Source organism: Talpa europaea (assembly GCF_964194135.1).
Source record: "Talpa europaea genome assembly, chromosome: 8".
NCBI classification, from domain to species: domain Eukaryota; kingdom Metazoa; phylum Chordata; class Mammalia; order Eulipotyphla; family Talpidae; genus Talpa; species Talpa europaea.
The window spans coordinates 27,835,222-27,859,608 of record NC_140075.1 but is presented as its reverse complement, the minus strand read 5'-3'; the positions used below and the strand labels follow the sequence as shown (position 1 = coordinate 27,859,608).

At 37.0% G+C, this 24,387-nt stretch overlaps 1 protein-coding gene across 6 annotated transcripts in view; it reads right to left on the bottom strand.

Annotated features, from left to right (window-relative positions):
- Positions 1-24,387, bottom strand: part of CDIN1 (CDAN1 interacting nuclease 1) — a gene marked incomplete at both ends in the record, with an annotated part of 207,844 nt that overhangs the window by 141,826 nt on the left and 41,631 nt on the right. For 5 of the 6 annotated variants that reach the window (XM_084241352.1, XM_084241353.1, XM_084241354.1 and 2 more), the window contains 3 exons: positions 699-759; positions 7,825-7,889; positions 8,773-8,818. In XM_084241352.1, coding sequence (XP_084097478.1) covers positions 699-759; positions 7,825-7,889; positions 8,773-8,818 — 172 coding nt within the window. The remainder of the gene's footprint in view (positions 1-698; positions 760-7,824; positions 7,890-8,772; positions 8,819-24,387) is intronic. The other variant, XM_084241355.1, reaches the window with a different exon arrangement.

Sequence of the window (24,387 nt, the reverse complement as noted above, 5' to 3'; positions counted from 1 at the left end):
TATTTTATTTTTTCAGTATGCTCTCTGCAACTATTATGAACTTTTTACAGCTTCTTCATTCATGGGAAATCTTTAGGGTTTCCTTTTTTAAATGTAAGACCATTATTTGTTTCCCCAAACAGAAGCAGATCAGAGTTAACAAATAAATTCAATAAATCACTTTCTACCTGGTGTTAATAAGAAAATTATGCTTCTTGGTGTGCAGAAAGAGACTTTTCTACAGGGCATGGATCTTTTATTATAATAAAAGTTTGCTAACAAGAAGAAATGAATCAAGTAAATGTTACATCTTTAAGTATACAATTTCTCTCTTCATTTTTATAATAGTTATCATAGGTTTCCTTGGCATATGTCTCTTTACTTGACACAGGTATTTCTCACACTAAATTAAGACAACATAAGCAAAGAAGAGCATGTCTTGAGCTGTTTGCTTGAAATTTCCAACAAAATAAGAAACCAAGAAGCTGTTTATACGTTTGCCTTAAAAGAAGTAGACTAATTATCTTAACTGATTTATTAATGTGTTAAGTTCTTTGTCCAATTATTACAAGTACAAAGAGACCAGGGAGCAATTTAAATGTCTAATGCACCTCAAAATCTTTTTTTTTTAAGGTTAATTATAACTCTAAGCAAAGCTACTCTAGATAGGCCCCTTAGGTTTTATGCAGGTTTAAATAAAATAATAACAATAACATTACCTCATTGGCCAGTTCCAGGAGCACTGGGGCAGCTCCATTTTTCTCCACTCCATCCAGGTACCTAGACAAGACAAAAACCAAGTGGTAATGCAGTGACAAGAAAAGGCCAGCATAGACTTGTCAGCGTCCCCTGTGTGTACGCGTTTCTCCTGGGCAAATGCCACACTCTACTCGAGTTAAAGTGTGCTACTGTCATAGGAAAGCATTGATGGGAAAAGGATAAAAAAACAACTTACCTCAAAACCACTGGCAACTAACTAACCGAAGCTGGAGGCCGGAGGTATGAGCACCTAGGTCTCCCTTGCTTTCATCTCCTAACACGTAAAGTAAACACAGAGATGATTTCAAAAAGAACTTTCTCTATTGCCCTGGCTTTGTCTAAATCATAATGGTCTCATGAAAAGGAAATAAATTTACTCTCAAGGTTTGAAGAAAGTACCCATGGACCCATCTCATCTTTTAATTTATTTTTTTTCTTTTAGTAGGATTGGTTGACAACTTATTAAGAAAAAAATGGAACAAGACTTATCAATGGATCAGCATACTTTACTAGCCAGTAAGTTCCAGCAACCCTCACCCACTAATCCCACTTTTAAAAAACAGAAAAAGAAAAAAGAACTCCAAAAATCCATCCTATACATGCAAGTTGGAGTCTTTAACAGAAATTTGAATGTATCATCTCCACAAAACACTTTAAAGGACTCACAGTAAATGAAACAATAACCACTTAACAGCTCTTGTAAGGGTCTTCATAATCTACTCCCTACCTACTCTACTCTGTCAGTCTTATTTCTAGTCAAGTTCCCCACTCCTACCCTTTTCCTGGATAACTCATGATTCAGCTTATATGTCACCTTCTTCAATCTACCACAAGCAGGAATAAGTGAAGTGTCGCTTATATGCAATCAGGGACTATCTAATGCAGCTCTCCATCACTTACTACAGCATACTGTATCTGCTTACTTGTCCAACTCAAACCCACCCCCCACTGAAAGGCTGAAAGCCCCAGGAGTATGTATTTTATTCAATTTATTATGCCTAACACAGTTCTTTACTGTAATAGGCAATTATAGGTACACAGTTTTCTTTATTAAATGAGTAGTCAAATATTTTTTTGAAAGATTTATTTTTATTTATGCATACAAGAACTGGGGTATAGGTCAGAGGTGTATGGGTAAGAGGATTCCCCAAAGACAGAGTGGGAGGAGAACAGGCAGATCTACTGAAATACACTGCTGAGGGGAGCAGCAGGCGAGACAGACGAGGTCTTCTGTGTCATGTGGCTCAGCTCCCTGGCTGGGGATGAAACTCATGCCACTGGCTTGTGGTAGCTTGATAATGATGAGACTTTAACCCCTGTGCCACCAGGGAGGACCCATGAATAGTTAAATAATTTTAAAAGCCATAGAGGACAAGAGAATAAAAATAAGTATGTCCATGCACACTACAGTAAACTGTTTAAGTAAATAAATTCACAATATTTGTTTGATAATAAAAGTCTTAGTCTATAGATGCCTTTCATATAACGCCAGAAGGAGATACTAAAGTATATTCTATCACACATGTACTTAAAAAAATATGATTTTCCTATTAAAAAAAAAGCAGAGTAAAAACAATTCATTTCACATGGAGAGAGTTTCAGGATCATTAAAACTTCTAAGCAATTCTAACAAATCCATTTTCCATATTTGAGGACCTTTCTTAGATAAATTGTTTGGGAATCTAACTGGGAAGTAAGGACTTTCTGAAAAAAAAGTGAAGGAGGGAAAAAACGGTGAAGGGGGCAAGAGTGGCTTTAAAAAAGGTTTTTAGGGGGCCTCCCCTGGTGGCACAGCAGTTGAGCTCTGGGCTGCGAGGCTGCCCGCAGCCTCTGCAGCGCCGGTTCGTTCCTCGGCTGCCAGCGAGTGTCCCCCCCACCCAAAAAAAAAGGTTTTTAGGAAATAGGTGAGCTAAGAACCTGACACTGAACTACTACATCCTCAAGGTACCAACAGGCCTGCTCAGGCACACACAGGTCAGACAAACTAATGGTGTATCCCCTATCACAAGTGAGTAGTCATTTAGGGCTCTGATTCTGGATCGGAGCAGTTAAGCTTATACTAATAGCAGGATTTCTTTACAACTTTCTGCACAATATGCATTTATCCCACAAATACTCCTGAGAGCTAAGTAAGGGCTAGGTTTTATTCAGGTTCTGAAGGAGTAGAAGGGGTAAAAATTTCCATGGTTCCTGCCATCACAGAGCTCATACGACAGCACAGCGACGATGAAAAGATGGGGTGGGAGGATACATAATATAATGATGTATGCTACAATGAAATATAAACTTCATTGGTTGTGGCAGGAAGCCCCTCTTTCTGAAAGTCACACTTGAATAGAGATCTTCAATAAAGAAAGTGGCAAGCCAAGTGCAAATGTCAAAAATGCACCTGGAGCGTCTGAGGATCAGGAAAGGGCCTGGTGTGAACACAGAAGATCTTGGTGAAAGGTGATGGCTAGGGCCAGAAAACTGTTGTTTTGACCCAAAATTCAAAGGTTTCATGAAAAACACTGCATCAGTCACTACTCTGATAATGACTAATGGAACACTTAAACATTTAAAGAAACAGATGATGATAAAAAAATACTAATAATCAAGTATATCTGTCTATATAATCTTAAACCATTGTCATACTCACTATAATGGACAATTCTAATTATGAGCTTGATAAAAGTGTTCCAGTTGGACACATAAAGAAACGGACACCCACACTCCCTCGTGACCTCCATCTGGACTCTCTTACAAGTAAGCATTAAAGCTCTGATATGGGTCCCTGATCTCTCAATGCCTACTGAGGTGCCTTCACATGTTGAAAAGGTAGACTTGTCTCTGAAGGAATTTATTCCCCAATTTCTATCCTAACTATGTCCTATACCAATTAAGAATCACTAGGGAAAAGAAATTAAGCTAAAATTAAGTTGCAGTTGTCCTTTCTGGGAACTTTGTCCACCACATGAAGTGACAGATCAGACTTATTTAAATTTTTTAGACATGTAATCAAAGGACCATGATAATTACAGAACATACTGAGGACACAATAAGACATTCCTAATGCTATCCTGCTCTGCATCCTCAAAATATCTTGTGCAAATTTACAGCACAGAACTTCTCACCTGGTTAAGAGAGTTGCATATTTCTTCTGTTTTATTGGAAACTCCTAGGAGGGAGAGCTATACAAACCAATGTTCAATGATCCAACAGATCCTTAGCAAAGATCGGAATTGTAAGCAGGAGATAAGGACATGATCCTGAACACCACATTAATGTGACCTGAGCTATCTTCCGGGTGCATATTTACAATGTAAAACTACTTTGCCCAGAAGCTATATGTTATCCTTTAGCTTTGCCATAGGAAGTTTAACAAATGGGTATGTTGTAGGTAAAACCTTACCAATCCTTAAAAGATCTTTATAGAAGTTTATTTTAGGATCTTTTTTGAGAGTGAAAGATACATTAGCACTTAAGGTTAAAATAATATGTACCGATTTAAAATATAAGGCATAGTTATTTGATCTTCAATATTTTCATAACTATTAATGGCAAACTTAAAAAAAATCTACCAAAATCCTATGCTAAGCATACATTGAATACCACCTTTGTTGACTGTATCTCTAAAATCTCTGAAATCTATCTCCATGCTTGCAAATATTTTCCAAGTAAACAGAGCAAATGAGGGTGGCTTCTGTGTCTTAATTCACTTTTCTATACTTATTTCCTAGCAGGGTAGATGGGAAACTCTGAGTACGAAGTGTATGCTGATTAAACAAAGAAGTGGTTCAAATTTTCAGAAACTATTTTTATTAAACAAATGTAATGTCAATAACATTTGAACTAATCCTTTTTCCATGTAAACATCTGAATAAAATTCTATCAATCAGATATTCTAAACTTAAGGAAGCTGGCCCCTCAGATGGCATGTTGGGAGAAGGTAGGAGATGGTAGACAATAATTCTAAACTTAGTTATTGGTGGGGTTTTGCAAATCTGACCAATTTTGTGTGTGTGTGTGTGTGTGTGTGTGTGTGTGTGTACAAAGGCCCAGGTGCACCAAATAGGATGAGCCTCAATAAATTTTACCAAGTATGCTTCCTGTTTGGAAATCGAATGTCATTAGTATAGTGGAAAAGAATAGAGAGGTGCTTTCAAAAGAGCACTCAAGCTATGTCTACAAATACAGAGCATGAAGAACTAAGGAAATTTTCTCAGTAATTCAAAAGCTTGAGAAAACATTTTCTACTGCTTATCTGGATACTCTGAAGTTTCAATTCACCATGATGGCATCATAATATGTATCTTATATTTAAGGATTCTTCAAATTCTAAATTGAGACCACCTCAATATTACCAGGAGGCAGAGACATAGGAGCTCTCTGATACTACCAGTAGGAATGTAACTATTATAGCCATTTTAGACAACAATTAGGCAATATATAATAAAATTTTTATTTGCTCACTGTTTGACACATGTAGAAACATTAAAAAACTAATCCAAAATGCAGAGACTTATGTACCAAAAGGCTTACATAGTATTATTTATAATATTCGAATACTGGAAACACATGTTTTAAAGAGTAATCAATAAATTATGGTACTTTCATATGATCAGCTAATGCAAACGATCAAATGCTTACAAAAAGCTTTTTACAAAAATAATATTATATCATATACACTTTTTGGAGAATAAAATTCAGGATTCACAACTGCATAGATAGCATAATGTCATCTTTATAAAACTGATTAACAAAAGTCTAGAATGAAAATGAACACAATGGTTATCTCTGGTACCACTATTATGGGCATTCTTTCATTCCCTTTTGACGCTAACACAAACGTATTTAATTTTCACAATAGTAAGCATTTCTTTTATAAAAGGAAAAAAATTAAAGAAATTGTCAACATTGCCAAGCTGCTTACATATATCTGATCTAATGTAATTTACCTTTATTCTAATCAGCTAGAAAACAAACAAAAACCTTTTAAGACCAATTTCCCTTAAAGAATATTGGTACATTCAATCTGTACATACAAAACAAGAGGCCTGTGAGGTCTGATCACCTGTAAGGTAATAACATGCTATCTCCAAACACGAAGTACAGAGCAGAGTCAGCGAGCAGTAGTAAGGTAAGAAACTAGTCAGACTGCTTTCCTGTTAGCCTGTGCTGTACAGCCTAACATGTTTTGTTTCAAATGCTATGACTCCTCAAATAATTGAGACTCTCACCTTTAAATAAACTTAAAGAAATGCAAATATATTTCTGTATTCTCAGTATTACCCACTCAACTGTTCACCAGTGAACAACCAGACTTAATGGAAAGATCTTTATTTCTGGCCTCAACTAACCAGATAATACAATAAAAGCATGCTCATGTGTCAATAATTAAGCATACCTTTTAACGAAATTAAGATTTTTGAAAAACAGCACTTAATTTGAAATCATCTAATCATCCAATTAGAAATCATCCAATTATCAGAGGGCATCCCGTGGTGTGGTAGCAGAGATCCACATTTCTAGGAAATGCTGTCTTCCTTTGCTTATGTTCACAAGGCTTTGAAATCTGGACATATGGCCGAAGACTATCATTTTTACAAACAAGAATGTATTTTTGGACACCTAACTAACTTTTCAGTATTTCCTTGGAGGATTTGATGCCAAGGCAGCTGTTGGTTTCACAGAACTTCACGAGCGATTCTTAATTTTATATGTATGATTTAGGTTATGACTTTGATTTAAATGTTAATTTCACTGAGAAGACTATGACTTTCGAGTAAATCAATTCAAAATTTATAAACACTTGTTTGGGAAGTTGTCTCCTGAACACAAAAGTGTATGTGTCTGTGTATAGTGTGAGTGTATCTTCTTTGGCATATATTGCTACTCAAAACTAAACATATCTTCTCTCACATATGGTAAGAGTAAACAATTTTTTAAAAATCTAACTTCAATAAATTCCTTCTTCAATAAATCTTGAGTCTGAAAAATGATTTTACAGAAGCATGACACCAATATTTTATCTATATATTCATTTCATTCATAAAATGTTCGTGCATAAATATCACTCACTCAAATCACTGGTGTCACTCTCACCACAGAAAGGTTAACCTGTCAATCTGAAGTGTAATAATTTAAGAGTATATTTCAAACAGTTTTCCTTTCTGATATGCCCTTGAAATATTTGAGAAACCAATCAACACTTGGCTAATGTAAACCACTATCATTTATTGTTAGAAATAATTGTCATATTACAAAGATAATAAAAAATTTTAGAATTTTAAGAGTCAGTTGAGGGTTATTTATAGTAAATTAAAAGATTCCATGGACACTATGATGTTGATTTAATATCCAAGATTTTTTTTTTAAATATAAAATTCCATTTAAAATAGGGAGGGAGGAGCACCGGGGACTGTGGTGATGGTGCACAGGTGCCCTGGGGAAGGAAATTCTATGGGGACTCAATCTGAGGGGGTGGGGGAAAGCAAATATTGTTTAAAAATAAAAAGAAATTAAAAAAAAAAAGAAATTCACAAAAGAAATCACAAAAAAGAAGAAGAAAATAAAATAAAATAGGACAGTGGTAGATTATTCTATATTTCCATAGGTCCTTGATACATAACTTTTTTTTTTCCATTTCTAAAATGTCTAACCCAATGCTGATGATGCAACACACAATAGCACCAAAATTCAATTTTATTTTCTAATTTTCTGGTCTAAGTAGGATATAGGAAGTGGTTGAGAACTTTCACTCATACACATAGCTATCTGTATATGTGAACATATATATCTCTACACGATAAGCACTTACAACTTTTTAGTCGCCAACTGAGATTTCATAATACCATAACAACTTTTTACCCAGTACGTATACACACACCCCTAGTTCAAGACAATCTCACCCTTTTCTTTAAATCTCCAAAACAAAGCATTTGAGTAATCATTCAAAACTACACTACGAGGTCTTCAACAGCAAATTTAAAATAAAATACTTTGGGAAGCTATGCTGAAAATTAATTTAATAGTCTAATTTATTCATAATTATTATTACAATTAATAGGTACTATGATACCCTCTAGTGGGGCAGGCAGGTCATACCTCTGGTAATAACTTTCAATCGCTTCCAATGTATGATGCTTGGCATGTGTTCTTTTAATATGTTTCTGAAACAAAACAAAAAAGATCTTTATGCTGTGTCACAGATCAAGTTCAAAACAAGAATGACGTATTTCTTCAACCCAACATTTAGCACATAGGACAAACCCAACAACAGTTTGGGGATTTGGTGGTGGTGGGTCTTTTTCCTTCTATTCTTTGAACCTATGCATTTTAATCTCTAATGCCTGGCCGGGATGTCTTCAGACTGTACCACAAGGTACAGTATATATGTAAAAGCCAAGAGGGTCATAGTAATTGAATCTAAATAAGTTTGCTTAGGGTTGCAGAGGGCAAAGCAAAACTTGTTCCCTCTTTCAACCTTTGTATTAATTTTCCCTCAATTCAATTCCATCTAAGTCCTCTGCACTCTAGTTTTACAATCCAATTGCCATTTTTAACCAGGAAGAACATTGCTTAAAAACAACTTATTTGAAAACTACAAAAAGGAATTCCATAGAGACTTGCCACTTGACTGACACCTGTCATCTCATGATAAATGACTCCATTTTCTGCCTCTCTTGCCTTCTGCCACTCCAGCAATGGTCATTTATCATCATCTCTGTCAGCAATGGAAAGCGGCACTGACAGTGCAAGTCAGCAAACATTTAGCACATGGAACCACGCAACACAGGGAAATTATTATTGTCAGAATAATAATGGTTTAGCATAATTTATTACAGGTCCACCAAATAAGCAAAGGCTAGATGTTATTAGACAGATGGATGGGTAGGCTTGGCAGGCCTCCACTGAGACGCAGGCGGTGCTTGATGTGGAAAGAACATCCTCCAACCCAATCAGAGAGCTGGCAGTTCAATTACAAAGAAATAAAGGGACATTCATCATTCAATTAGGCACCTGTCAACCCTCACAAAGGAGAAAACTTCTAACCTGGTACTCCTGGGAGAAGATGCTCAGCAGAGTGGCCTGCGATTGACTGGAACAAATAAAAGAAGGACAAAGTTAATTACTGGAGTGCACGGCAAAGAAACAAAAGAGAAAGGAGCTTCAAAGGTAGGCCTGCTGCCCTGTAATCTAACAGAACATGAAAACAAGTGTGGAAAAGTTGTTCCAGATGAACACCTCAGACAAAGGCTTCCTGCTGCTAGGTCAAGGAGAGAGAAAAAGGGAGAAGGGAAAGCGTGGACCCTCTCAAAGCAAACCAGCCTGTGGTTGGGATTGGTTTTAAACTTGAGAATGACTGTAAATCATATCTGTGGCAAGCAGTCGTGTTAAAAGGAACAAAAAGAAGGCCAGGTTTATTTCCATTAATAAGTCATAGAGCCAAAAGTCACAACAGTAGAAAATAGGCAGCTCATTCACTGGCAACACTCTGAAATTTATTTTGTTAGCAGAAAGGTATCCTTTCCAGTAGCTTTCATAGATTTGGGTGGGGGGAGGCGCTTTGGTCTCCACTAGAAGTAGCACAGTGGCCACTGGAACATTCCCACTGACACTGGCATGCTTTGAACATAGATGCTTTCACAGCAGGAAGCTGAGGTCCTTGGAGTGCATCTTTCCCACTGACTGCCACAGCCGTATTCATCTCAGACCCACACAATGCCAAACACCTGGCAGTGAAGCAACCTGGAAAACATTCTTCCCAAGTGGGAATTTTCCTCTTGCACTTGTTAACATTTAGAATAGGAATGGAATTTTTTCTCAACAAAGCAACCAGTGCCCTACTGTTATTTTTTTGATTGCCCCCTGCAGATACATCCACCTTGTCATATCTTGAAAACAATTAATTATTTCTGATATATTTTCCTACTAGATGCTATCTGAACAAATTGCTGTGTTAATAATTCCACCTTCATAGCACACCCAAGCACTGTGAACAATTAGATGTATCTATTCATGAATAAAACCTCTCAAGCTCACCACAGGTCATTTGGGAAGTATGAAGTAAATACAATGACACTGTATTTCTTTATTTGCTCCCATAATATTGCTATCTGTTGCATTCCAGCATAGATGCAGGTTTTAACTTCTTACCACTCTTACCAGATTACAAGAGTAGGTTTTTAAAAATACCGTGAATGTTTATCAGGAAAACTGATAACTACTAAAATATCTCTAGAGCACTGATAAATGATTGTATAAAACTATAAATTCATTATAGTCCAATGTTTTCAACTTCTGTTTAAAAATGGAAACGGGGTCTCCTCTGTGGCGCAGCGGTTGAGCGCTGGGTTGCGAAGCTGCCCGCAGCCTCTGCAGCCCTGGTTCCATCCCCGGCTGCTCCCCGGCCACCGGAGGAGGGTCCCACATGGCACCGCGCAGACCTCTCTTGCCGCCCGCTGCTTCCCTCAGCAGTGCGCTTCGTCAGTCTGCCTGTTCTGTTCCCCGCTCTGGCTCTGGTGAATTCTCCCACTGTGCTTGTATAAATAAATAAATCTTTAAAAAAATAATAAAAAAAAATGGAAACCACCTTGATAAGAGCCAATTTATATATAAAATCTTCCTAGTAAGCCTCGCTTGTCTGAACTTCACATGCAAATCACATCCCCTAGCAGGCTGCTGAAACCATCTTCTGAGGAAATAGCAAAATTCAACCCAAATCTATAAACTACTGATTAAGTCATTATGTTAGATATTTATATGCCACAAACAGACTGCTCCTTATCATACAACAAAATATATTATGCTAAGCATTTAATGTGGACAGACTGTCAGTCTCCATGTTTCAAAAAATATGATGGAAATGAGTGTGTTTGTAATGGGAACATCAAGGACCAGTGACTAATGAGGAGGAAAATAAACTGTGAATAAAACAAAAGTGTAATTGCAGACACCCAGCATGGGAAGAATGAGAGAGTTGGAGAAATAAGCCTGGGAATAAGCAGTTCAAAGTGAGCAGTTGGTCAGGAGTCTAGAGTACTTTAAAAACTGAAGAGAGAGACGTGCTTTTAACCAGAAAACTATCTTTCAACTGCTTAGAATTCAATGCAGCCAAAACCATGGACAGAGCCTCGGGAGCAACCCATTTTCTCAGCGGACAAGAAAGTTAAGTAAGAGAGAAGATTCCAGTTTCCACATGAGGCAAAAACTGGCTAGACCTACAAAGAGAAAATGCACTTGCCATAGTCATAACAGAAAATCAGACTTGGATGCAAAGTGCTTTGGGTTTGGTTGACCAAAGAAAGCCGTAGAGAATTCAGTGATGTTTGGTCGGTAGCTCGCCAACCAACTATGTGTTCCTTTATGTGCTCCAAACAAGTCTCACAACACGAAGAGCAGGAAAGTAGTGAAGGAGAAAGTTAAGAAATGGGTATAGGCAGTCAGTTAGAACAGGGTACCCCAAGCCCCTTAGTCCACTTATCAGCCAGATTGAGAAACACTCAGTTGGTACCAGGAGGGTGCCTTGGTGCCCTAGGTCCATTTATCAGTCTGATTGGAGAATAATCTTGGACCAGCACAGTATCCCCCCAACCCAGTAAAGAGTGAGATATTCAGATCACCACCACAATAGCACAATACTTAAGCATTGGACCAAAGGTAACTTCAGGAAGGTAGGCCAGGTAACATGGGCAAACTCAGCAAACCTTGGTCATTTACGAGACCTCGGTGGCCCCAGCCAATCAGCAAGAGACACAACATGGAAAACCCAATAACCAAATGCCCACTCCTTGCCCACTATACCCATATAATAAACACCACCTTCTCACCACCTCAGTGGCTATCCATTGGGACCCTACTCTGCTCAGAGTGCAATCCCCGGCCAGCAAGGGAGCTACCCACATGGCACAGCAGACCTCTCCTGACTCACCCGCTGCTCCACTCAGCAGTGTACTTCAGTTCATCTGGCTGTTCTGTCCCCCTCTCTGTCTCTGATGAATCCTCTCACCCCTCACACCTCTGGCCTGTACCCCAGCCCTTGTATGCAAAAATAAATCTTTTAAAAATAAATAAATAAATAAATAAATAAATAAATAAATAAATAAAATGACTCTAAGACAAGGGGTAAGATGTTAAATATAAAATTTGCTCTTTCACAAGTGGTTTCCACTTATCACCTACTTTGTGCTAGATACTGCAATGGGCAATTCATTTTAGCCTCATAATAATTCTCTGAGGCAGGTACGATTGTCCTTATTTAAAGAAGGCAGAAGAGCAGGGATTCAAAACCAGAACCAATTCCAGAACACAAACTCTAATCCCAGTGCTAATTCTGCCTTTGTAAAAGTTCCAGAAATTGATTGTGTATACCATGTGTGCTAACACCCTTACCTAAGGATTCATATGATGTTATATTACATTCCAAACAAAAGATGGACATTGTTGTTTTGATAGAAGACAAAGGATCATAACAAATTGGTCCCCATGGACTAAGAAAATATTCCATTTTAAAAAAGTTAAACTATAGTTTTCCTTTAATTAGCTCCCCAAAAATGCCATTCTATTTTTCTTTGAAAAGATAAAAGAACTATTGACTACAAGAAACAGTCAAGGATTAAAACATAATTCAGAGATTTCTATTATTTTCCCTGCAGGTGAGATACACATTTGTTAACAATCACACCACTACCTGTAGTGTCTCCATGTGATCATATATGTGTCTTTTGTCGAAAAGTTATTAACTGCATATGATGCAGCATTAAATCCTTCTCTGAGCAACAAAGGTGCAGACCAAATTGACCTTCTCTATGGAAAACAACAATTTAATGAAAATTATTAGTTGGCTGGAAAATATAAAAACTTTACAAAACTATATAGTCCGTCCTTCCAACAACATAAGATTTATTATCAATATTGATTTAATTCTTACCATACATTAAAATTCACAAAATATTCTTACTGTTTTATACAGTCTGTTCATTCAGATATTCTTACATGTGTACCACTTCATTGTCTTTCATTCTTTCTTCCTGCACTCTTCCTTCTGGAATAACTTTCTTTTAATAATTTCATCAGGGAAGATGTGTTGGTGATGTCAAATTTTTACTTTTGCCAATGATAATATGTCATAGTCATCTACCTTGTTTTTAATTTGTCTTTAATATTAATTTTTAAAAGGATTTTAATTCTGTAGTGTTTATTAATGTCTAGCTGGAATTTTGTTGGACTTCTTAAGTAATTGCCTGGATTCCTTCCATCATTTTGAGAATATTCTCATTATTTCTTCAAATTTTGCTTTAGCACTCTGCTCTTGAGACTCCAAATAGGTGTATGTTAGTCCTCCCTACTATATTTTTTATGCCTACCTCCTCTACATATGTTTCAATTTTTAAAAAATTCTTTGTTATTCTGTTACATTATGTCATTATGTATATTTTCTTTGAATCTATCATCCAGATCACTAATTCTCTTTTCACTAATGTCTAATTTGATGTTCAATCCAAACACTGACTTAAATCAATTTGATTTCGGCTACTATACTTTTAACTTGTAGCCTTTCTACTTAATTCTTTTTCAAGTAAGCCCCGGCATGCTTACTTGCTTCAATCTTTCTTTTCAAACCCCTCAAGTAAAATTTAATGATAAAAATTCTATTAAATGGTCTCAGGGACTAGAGACCTTTTGAGTCTAATTTCCAGTTTCTACTGTTTCTCAGTCAAGTTGTTACCTGCTAGGGTAAGTTTCTTATGTAACTAAGTATCTCTCTTACTACTTAAAAACTGCTTTATAAATACTTTGAAGACTGAAATATTATCTTTCTCCAGAGAGGATTCTGACTTGATTCTGGGAGCACTGGGAGTCCAGGAACATTTTAGTAGTTTCAAATTTAATTTTTAGATCCAATGTGGTGGAAATATAGTCCTTAGGGCTATTTTACTTTCAGTTCACATTTGTTCCTCGGGTAAAGACTTTTTAGTGTCCCTCCTAAAACCTTGGGTGCTATTTACAAGAACTATCACCTCTTGTGATTACTGATGTCTAAACCTATCCTCTAATCCCATAAGGCTGTCAAAAGTTCTGTTCCAGAATTGACTAGACTACATTTGCTGAAATAATAATTAATTAGAATGCAATGATGACAAAGTTAGTATTCCCTGAATCCTCATTTTTGGAAATTAAAAACTACTAACTCATAAAGAGGAAATCACAATGGAAATTACAAAATATATACAAATGAAATGATTGTGGGACATTTACTACATGATGTAAATATTAGGAAGAAATTATAAGAAAGTGAGTTTATTCTAGGCAGTCCTAGCAAACTGGAGAGTGTATTAAATAAGATAAAGTAGGAAAAGAAGATAGAGAATCATGAAGGAAAAAACCAAAAATCCCATCTGTAGAGGAGATACTTTTCTACAAAGAAATATCAAACAAGAGACTCTACAAACAAATTAAAACTAGTAAGAGAGCTCAGAAAGGAAGCTGGATATATGATTAATATGAGCAATAGAAGTCTTATAAATCAATAACAATTCAAAGAGAATAGAAAATTGTTACCATTCAAAATAATAAAAACCACAAAGTACTTAGAAATATAGTTAACAAAAATATGTAAAACCTTTGAAGAAAGTTATAAAATATTACTGAAGAGCACAAAAGAGTTCCTGATTAAGTGAAAGATGAGCTATATTTACTCAGAAAGTATCAGGAATGGAAAGATAGTACAAATAAAACTGTCAATTCTCTACACACTTATCTATAATTTTATTAAACATCCAATTAAATACACAACAGAATTTTCTGGCAGAACTTAGTAAGTTTATCTCAAGACACAAAGAACACATGGTCAGGAAAAGCTAATAAATTTTGAAGGAAAAAAAACAAAGTTGGAAACTTACTTCACATATAACATGAATAAATTTCAAAAATATAGTATGTATGCACACACACACAACAAAAAACACCATAGAATTATATATACTTGTTTTTGTGATAAGGTTTTACTGGAGATCAGGCAGGGCTGGCAGGCACTACATGGGGGGAGCAGGGCCTGCACACCAAGCCAACACTGGTCATCAGGGCAGTGCTAGGAGCTGGGGCTAAGCTCTAAAGGTCAAGATCCAATTGGTACTTCAAAACAGAAGCAACTGGGCTTCCCTGGTGGCACAATGGGTTAAGACGCAACCTATGAAGCTATCCGCAGACACTGCAGCAGGAATTTGATCCCAGGCTGGCCAGGGAGCTACCCACATGGTGCAGCACACCTCTCCTGACTCACCCGCTGCTCCCCTCGGCAGTGTATTTCATTCAATCTGCCTGTTCTGTTCCCCACTGTCTCTGGTGAGTCCTCTCACCCCCCACATCTCTGACCTGTACCCCAGTTCTTATATACATTAATAAATAAATCTTAAAAAAACAAAAACAAAACCAGAAGCAACCACTGAAAGAATACCTGGCTGGCTTTAGTGTGGGAAGGATAATATTGAGGTGGACTTTGGGGTGCTATAGGCCATCTAGGGCTTGTGGAACTAAGACAGGGGAAGTGAAGAGGTCAAGCGACTCCTGACAGAGGGAAAAACAAAAGAACAAGAGAGGTGTAATGTGGGTACAAGGAAATCAAGGATTCTGTTGCAGAGAGAAAAGACTTGTTCCTCACTCACAAAGCTTGGCCCTACAGGAACTATTTGTTGCCCCACGTGGCCTATATTTGAACACACGGTATGCAAAGCAGCACTTGGGCTTCACACAAGCAGAGATCTGCAGGTCCTCAAATGGAGCCAGGAAGTCTTTCAGGTTTGGGACTGTATCCAGACCCTGGGGCTCAAGCATATACAGTGCATAAAGGAAATCACAAACCAAGAGGTCCACATAGGTGATAAAGTAAGGGTTATAGCACAGGTTAATCAGTTGCATGAGGGTATCCATAATCTGCTTCTCCAAAATGTCCATGTGAATCTTCTGCTCTATCTCTGCACACAGGTTGTGCTGTGAGCAATGCAGTGAGTACGGCATTGCTCTGGGTGACCTGATCAATTAAGCAGGGCACATTGGGGAAGTCCAGGCCTACCCTGAATTTTTCAGTCAGTTACTGGCTTCTGTTATAGAGGGGAGTATCGCCCATCTCGTATTTCTTTTCATCATAGTTTGAATCTGTTTATTCCAGGAGCAGGGGGATGGCAGGAGCCAGCCCTCTGATATCCTAGTAACCCAAGGTCATGGCCATGTTGCTGGACTTCTTGCTGAGAGGGGCTATATCCACATTTAATACCATTTGTATGAAACAAAAGAATAGCAAAATATAATTATCTATTTTACTCCAGGAAATACATGAATATAGTAAGGAAAGGTTATCAGGGAGACATACAATTATTTTTTTTTAAATAATAATCTGAAGGGTAGAGAGACTGGAATGAAGTCAGGATATTTCATGTCTGCTTGTAAAATTAAAAAGCATCTGAAGCAAACACAAACAGAGGTGAACTGAAAGAATTCATGCTATCCTTCATTGTTTTCTATAGGTGTGCTATGTTTCATAATAAAATTTAATAAGTAGAAAAGAAAGAATTGAAGAGGAGTTGTATAAACTGATCTTTAAGACTCTATTCTACTCCAAGTCCTGCTCTATTCTAAATGTTCTAATCTAATTAGAGTTTTTAGCACTGACACATCTTTCCTTTCTAACTGAATTTAAGTATTAACTTTTAACAAGTCATAACATGAATCAGACAAAAATTAAGAAGGCTGGATGTCAGACACTTAATTTGACTAGCAGGACCACAAGTCTGGTCATTTTCTCTAACGTTAACTCCAATAATATCAGCATGATATAAATATAGGAGCATTTGTAAGAAATGCTGATCAATCCTCTCTTCCTACATTTTTTTTTCTTTTTTTTTCCTTTTTTTTTTTTTTAAAGATTTATTTATTATTTATCTATACAAGCACTGGGCACAGTCAGAATCACGGGAGGGTGAGAGAACCACCAAAGCAGGGAGCAGGACAGGCAGACTGACGAAGTACACTGCTGAGGGGAGCAGTGGGCAGCAGGAGAGGTCTGCGCACCATATGGGACCCTCGCCTGGAGGCCAGGAATTGAACTGGCGCTGCGGAGGCTGCAGGCAGGTTCGCAACCCAGCACTCAACCACTGCACCACCAGGGAGGCCCCAATATTTTTTCTCTTTGCTAACAAATCCAATTATTTATTATAAGTAGATGATGTAGGGGAACAGATTCACATCTCCTCACATGCAAGTCACCACACCACCCCACCACTAAAGCACCCACAGTCCTTTACCCTAGACCTCAAATTAAGTTTGCAGCAATTTTATTATGATTGTCAAAGGGAGAGCAAGAAGAAAGCAAGAGTTAAGGACAGCTAGGTAACAACAGCCTGTCTGTGATGACATTTATATTTTTCCCTTGTTGGTTAAAACTCAACTTTCTTCCAGCTCTGCAGAGAGTACTGGCTAGTATGTCTATCATTTCCTCTCCTCGGCTAGTCCTCATTTACTTGTAAACACACTCTGTTTCCCTAAGTCACAACCCACCCACCTTTCAGACTGTTGTGCATCACTGCCCCTTCACTTGCTACCAAATAGCTTTGTCTAGAAGACCTTCAGTTTCATAAATCCAACTCATTTTCCACCCAAGGGCAATCTTGCTTCTACCTAAACCCTGTAACTGAAACACATGTCACAGAAATTTCCTCACTACCAAACCCCAAAGACATACTTCTTGTCCTAGCTGACCTCATTGCAACATTTTGCACCACTTACTATCCTTTTTTCCTTAAAAATCACTCCTGTGAATCCCAGGACACTATCTCCTCCTGCCCCTGTTAGCCATCTGTCTGTCTCCCTCACTGGTTGCTTATCCTTCTCCCTGGAGATTTCCAGGAAGTTTCTTCAATCTTATGTTTCACATGAATGACAGCACACCCTGCTGTGATACCAAAAGCTACTTCTATGATTCCTATATAAAGAGGAATATAATTTATTACAGTCTCCACCTCTATTCAGAACCCTCATCTCAAATTAGCTACTTAGGGAACATTTCATGTATTTTGTCACAAAAATCTTAAAACAAATTTAACCACCACCTTCCTTTGCCATGAACAAGTTTTGTACTTAACCTCCCTAAATCGGTTGTTTCCATAAATGCAGAAGTCTGAGCAAGCAATTTCTGGGTCCTCCTTGATTCTCTAACCAGTCACCAAGTCTTGTTGATTCTACCATAAAAAGATTTTTCACATTTGGCTTTTTCTCCTATGGTATTAAATAGCTTTCTGATTCACTTCCATTGTTCTGGGGGCTAGACTCATTAATCCAGCCTCCCATTTACCAACAATGTTTCTAAAATATTAACATCTGATTATGTTACCCTCTTGGCTTAAAAATACCAGTAGGTATTTACTACCTACAGAATAAAGCTCAAACTTGTCAGCAAAGTCCTTGAAGTCACTCATCCTGGCTTTAGGCCCCTTCTTTCCAGCCTCCCACAACTCACACCACATCATTATAAGTTACTAGATTCTTCCTGGAGTCTAGAGTGTTCTCTCCTTATTCTATTTGTGGAAGTTCTACTTTGTAGAATGATAACTGGACTCAGAATAGTCCTGCATGATGTTCCATCACTATTAAAGCAAGTTATGTCAGTGAAAGGAACATTTCAAAAGACCAGAATTTTAAACCAAATCCAATCTTTAAAAAATGACAAGAGTGAAGGGTCTCCCTGGTGGTGCAAGGGGTTAAGACGCAAGCTATGAAGTAATCCAAAGCCACTGAAGCATGAGTTTGATCCCCGGCCAGGGAGCTACCCACATGGCATAGCAGACTTCTCCTGTCTCCCCTGCTGCTCCCCTCAGCAGTGTATTTCAGTCCGTCTGCCTGTTCTGTTCCCCACTCTGTCTCTGGTGAATCCTCTCACCCTCCACACCTCTGGCCTGTACCCCAGTTCGTGTATACATAAATAAATATTTTTAAAAAATGACAAAAGTGAAGGTCAAAGAGATGAAATGATTTGCCCAAACATTATTTACATCAGCTATGGGAAGGTAAATGAAGGAAAAAATAAGTTGTGCTATAAACCTGATGTGCTAAAGTAATATTTTATGTCATCTAAACATGAAAATATCACATATTTTAATGCAATTTTATTATATCAGTAATCATAATGTACTAATGACAAATATATATATATAAATTAAAACATAAATACAAATAAAAAAGAAAAGATACCAGGACATAAATTATATACCAGTAGACACCAAACCCACAACTTCCCACTCACTGCTAAAAGATGCAATGAATGGGATTTTTCCCTCTCAATGATAACTCTTTATTATAAATGCAATTTTTTAAATGTGACCTTGCAATACAGAAAATGATTCCTTTTCTAGGTAATATGTCATTTCCCCAAATTTAGGACCTTTTTCAATCCTTCAGATGCTAGTTTACCCTTACAAATTTCTATTGTTTTAATTATTTTTTATTGAGGTAATACTGTTTTACAACACTGTGTATGATGCAGGGGAACAGATTCACATCTCACATGCAAGTCACCACACCACCCCCACCACCAAAGCACCCAGAGTCCTGCACCGTAGCCCAATGGGCCTGCTACCCCTACTATTCCATCCCACAGCCTTCCTCTTCTTCTGTAGCCTAAGTTCTGCAGGCATATTCCCCGGGTTTGTTTTAATCAAGTTTCATCAGTTCCTCTACATTCCACATGAGTGAAATCATCTGGTATCTGTCTTTTTCCTTCTGACTTATTTTACTTACCATAATTCCCCCCAGTCCATCCATCCATGTTGTGCTTATCACAACTTTTTTTTTTTGTGAACACAATAACAAAGTTTATTGAAGATGGGCATGATGTGTGGGAGGGAACTGCTGTGCTATGCTCCCTGGGGGTGTTTTTTTGTTTGTTTTGTTTGTTTTTTTGGTTTTTTAATTTTGTATTTTTTTACATCATTTTTCACTTTTGCACAATGTATGCATTTTCATCTTGGTTACAGTCCCCATACAATCCCCACCACCCTTGATTTGATCCTACTCCCTTCTCCCACAGCTCCCCCATAGTGTGTCTCTGGTTTATAGTTGCTTGTTGATTTTGACTTTTACAATAGCTAAGCTATAGAAACAACCCAAATGCCTAAAAATAGATGACTGGATCAAGAAGATGTGGTACATACACACAATGGAATATTACTCAGCAATCAAAAAAGATAAACTCATGCAATTTGCAGCAACAGGGATGGAGCTGGAAGGGATCATGCTCAATGAAATAAGCCAGAAAAAAAAAAAAAAGAAAAATACTGGATGGTCTCACTCATGGCAGGAATTTAGAAAACTTAAATAAGGGATCAGGAAAACGACTAATTATAATAAAGTATAAATCACACCTTTTTAATCTACCCCTCTGTTGTTGGAGATTCAGGTTGTTTTCATAACTTGACTATTATAAATAGTGCTGCAATGAACAAAGGAGTTCATATGTCCCTTCAAATTAGTGATTTTGTATTCTATGGGTAGATACTTAAGAGTGGAATTATGGGATCCTAATTTTAATATTTTGAGAAACCGCTCTACTGTTTTCCATAGTGGCTAGACCAGTTCACATTCCCACCAACATTGTACAAGAGTTGTTTTTTCTCTACAATCTTGCCAACACCTGTTGTTTCTGCTTTTTTTGTGTGATGGGCCATTCTGACAGGGGAGATGGTATCTTGCTATGGTTTTGATAAAAGTGAAACATTTCCCTGATGATAAGTAATGATGAGCATTTTTTCCTGTGACTGTTCGTTTTTTGTAACTCTTTTTGTAGAAGTATCTTCTGTTCATTTTTGATTGGGTTATTCGTTTTCTTTTTGTTGAGCTTTATGAGAACTTTGTGTATCTTGGATATCAGCCCTTTGGCAGACGATATGCAAATATTTTCTCCCATTCAGTAGGGTGTCTTTTCTTTTTAATGATAGTTTCTTTCACCATACAGTAGCTTTTTAGTTTCATGTAGTCCATTCATTTATTTTTGCTTTTGTTTTCTTTGCCATTGGAGTCACCTCCCCAAAGACATTCCTAAAGCCAATGTAATGGAATGTTTTACCTATGTTTTCTTCGATGATTTTCATAATGTCTAGTCTCACATCCTTAAAATGCATATTGTTTAAACAATAGGAGACATCAAAAGTTGTCCTCAAGAGAGCACCAATAGGTACTACTGTCTTTATTCTTGAAGTGCTTAATCTAACTGGAAAAGTCATTTACTATTTTAGCACGTATGTAGAGATTTATGACTTTAGAATTAATTTTCACCTGAAAAGTTCTATGGTTTTTATCAGTTCATACTCCGAAATACAGATTTCTTAAATTTCTCTCTACTTACAGCCCAAAATTTCTTAAGTACAGAAAACTGTGTTTTGATCCTATTAATAATAAGCATAATCAAACTGACCCTGGACTTTTCTGTGTGGACCTAACATAATGCATCTATTCTAGGTCAACAGAGAGAGTGTTTAGTAAGACTTTCAGGCATTTAAAGTAATCAGACCAAGGCCTCCCTGTGACATAGGGGTTAACTCTCAGCATTATCACCATGAAGGAAGGCCTGAGTTAAATCCCTGACCAGGGAGTTAACCCACATGGTGCAGCAGACCTCTCCAGTTTAGCCTGCTTCTCCCCTCAGCAGTGTATTTCAGTAGATCTGCATGTTCTACACCCTACTCTGTCTCTAGTGAATTCTCTCATCCCTGCTCCCACACCTCCGGCCTATACCCCAGTTCTCCTATGCATAAATAAATCTTTAAAAAAAGTAAAAATAAAAACAAAGTAATCAAACCATAGGCTAAAAACAAAAAAGAAAATAATTAACTTCTTTCATTCACCAATGATTATAAATTACCACTCCCCCCCAATGGAGGTTAAGTAATCTCACCTCATGGGTTACAAAGGCCTACAAGGACCTTCCACTTTGAGAGAACTTCAAATTGAATGATTTGTTTAGTTCTCAAGGTTTTTATCATGGTAACCAATGTTGTGGAAAATAGAGGTAATACTTAGCCTTTTTTTTTTTTTTGGCAAAGACTGATTTTATTTAAACACAAGTCAGATTTTATTCAGCTGTCTTATTAACATATTGAGCCCTTCCTTCAGAGTAGAATTTGTTAAAAATCACAAAAGAATTGCTAAATTCAAATCAGTATCCCTGACTGATACATTTTAATGACTATAATGGGGGAAAAAGACTTTTATTTAAAACAATGATAAAACATGTTCATCTGCTCTTGACAAGTGGTAACATTAACTCTTCTTTGCTTCAGTTTTTTGGCAGACACTCTTGGTTGTGTCCCAGCAACCATCCCCAACCCCTTATATCTACACATTTTTTACCATTTAAAGGCTAGTTCTAGAAGACTCTTTTGCAGGTTATCTGTGGCCAGTTGACCCAGATCTGACTAAGGAAAGTATTTTCTTCACTGACAAAAGGAAAAAACTCTTACGTGCCCACCTCTAGGCCCCACTCCATTCCCAAACCCCATCCCTCCCTTTCTTCACACTTAGAACAAAGGTATAATGCATGGAATTAGAGCAGTCATCTTGTGACCATGAGGCAGAATAATACCCTTCTATATTTTATAGTGTATATATGTATATACATGTATATATGCTCTGAAATATTTCATAGTGTATATTTATACAAAAATAATATAACATATTTATATATACATGTACATATTTAGAGTCATTAGATTAGTGGCAAACACTGAGTTTTGCACACCCTCAAACCGCTTAAGTTTTCATTTTAACCCTTAGTCTTAAAATAAATTTAGTTTTAGAAGGCTATTTGTCAAAAGGGCTCAAAATACAAATGAGGCAGAAAAATACCAGTTTTTACTAAAGGGACAAAGTCACTTCTAGAATAGTGTTTAACATAATTTAGTAGCCAATCTATGACAGTATGATAGTGTAATATAGATGGGATAACTGTTACCACTATGAAAAATCATTACCTTTTTATGCCATTGTAATATTTTGCCTTTTCTTTTGCAAAAGTCTTACACTTAAAATAGCACCAAGTAACACTGCTAGTTTTTCCGCAGTAATATTCAGTGCTAAAAGATTACTGATTCTGATCCACTTAAGACAGTTTTCTTAAAACAGCTCCTTATCAAAACCAAAGGAATTTCATTTTCTCAAGTCTTTATTTTAAAAATAAAAATTTGCTAACCATCCTCTTACAAACACTTCAGTTTCCTAGGACTGCTGTAGTAAATTTAGAGAAGAGGTTTTGAAGAGGCAATTAGGGTTACGTGAGGTCAGGAAGGTGGGGACCTTAAGATGGGATTAGTGGCCTTATAAGAAGAGGGAGAGAGGGAATGTGCTCTCTGAGTACATGCGCCAAGGGAAGGCCAAGTGAGGATAGTGAGTAGGCAACCATCTGCAAGCCAAGAATATTCCTCCCCAGAACCTAACCAGGCTGGCACTGTGATCTTGAACTTCCAGCATCCAGAATTGTGAGAAAATAAATATCTATAGTTTAAGGTAATCTAGATATTTTATTATGACAGCCCCAAATGAATTAGATACCAGGGTCCTTTTACAATAGGCCACACTTTAAGAGCTAACAATTAATCGCTCACTCTTCCCTCCAGTATTCTCAGATACTTAATGAATTTTTCTAGTTTTAGGTCTGGGTCAGGCTCTCTTGAGTTCCTTCCTAACTCTGAGTCTCTTTCTTGGAAAGCGGATTTTAAAAACTTCCACACAGAGCCAAATTTGTACCTGTGACAATTTAGTTATTATAGATACTGAGTTTTACAAAGCAATCTGATTTTACTCCATAGTGTCCAATATTTTTGCTTTGGATTTCAAATATTTTCTGATTTGTTTATATAAAAGTAACTTGCATGGTTTTCTTTTTTCAGATAATTCCTCAATTTATGAAATCATGCTAAAATACCAAGTCCTTCTGCCAACTCTACATTGTAAGTGAATGAATGAACATCTGGAGGCTAATTTAATTCTGTGGCCATAACTCTACCAGTCTATGTCCTTTTTTTTCTCAAAGATTTATTTATTTATGCATACAAGAGCTGGGGTGTAGGCCAGAGGTGCAGGGGGTGAGAGAATCACTCAGAGACAGAGAGGGGGCAGAACAGGCGAATTGACTCTACCAGTCTATATCTAATAAATACAGTTACTTTTGCAACTTTTCACAGAGTAAAAAAATTTAGAATATTGTTTAGACTATTTACACAATTCCCTATTCTTTTTCTGAACAAAAATGTGTTTTGCTCCCCTAACCTTTCTTAATTTAACAGGTCACAGACGCCTTTTCATGAAGTCAGTATAAATGATTGACAGATTCATTTTATATTGTTGCAATTTAAAATGATTGTGGATATTACTACCATCCTGGCCACCTTCTTCCTAAATAAATTTTCAGTTAGAGTAACATAATGGTATTAATAATTTCATTTGCTTTCCCTGTATTTTATCCCTTACTGCCAACCCCCCAATTATCAAACCATCCCTTTTCATTTAAGAATTTAACAAGGAAATGTAGGACCTGGCACAAAAATAACTTCCTGAATACTTAGTGCTTTTAGGTAGTCTCAATAGTGTTCTTAGGAGGTCAAGCAAACTATTTGAAGCTTCAGATGC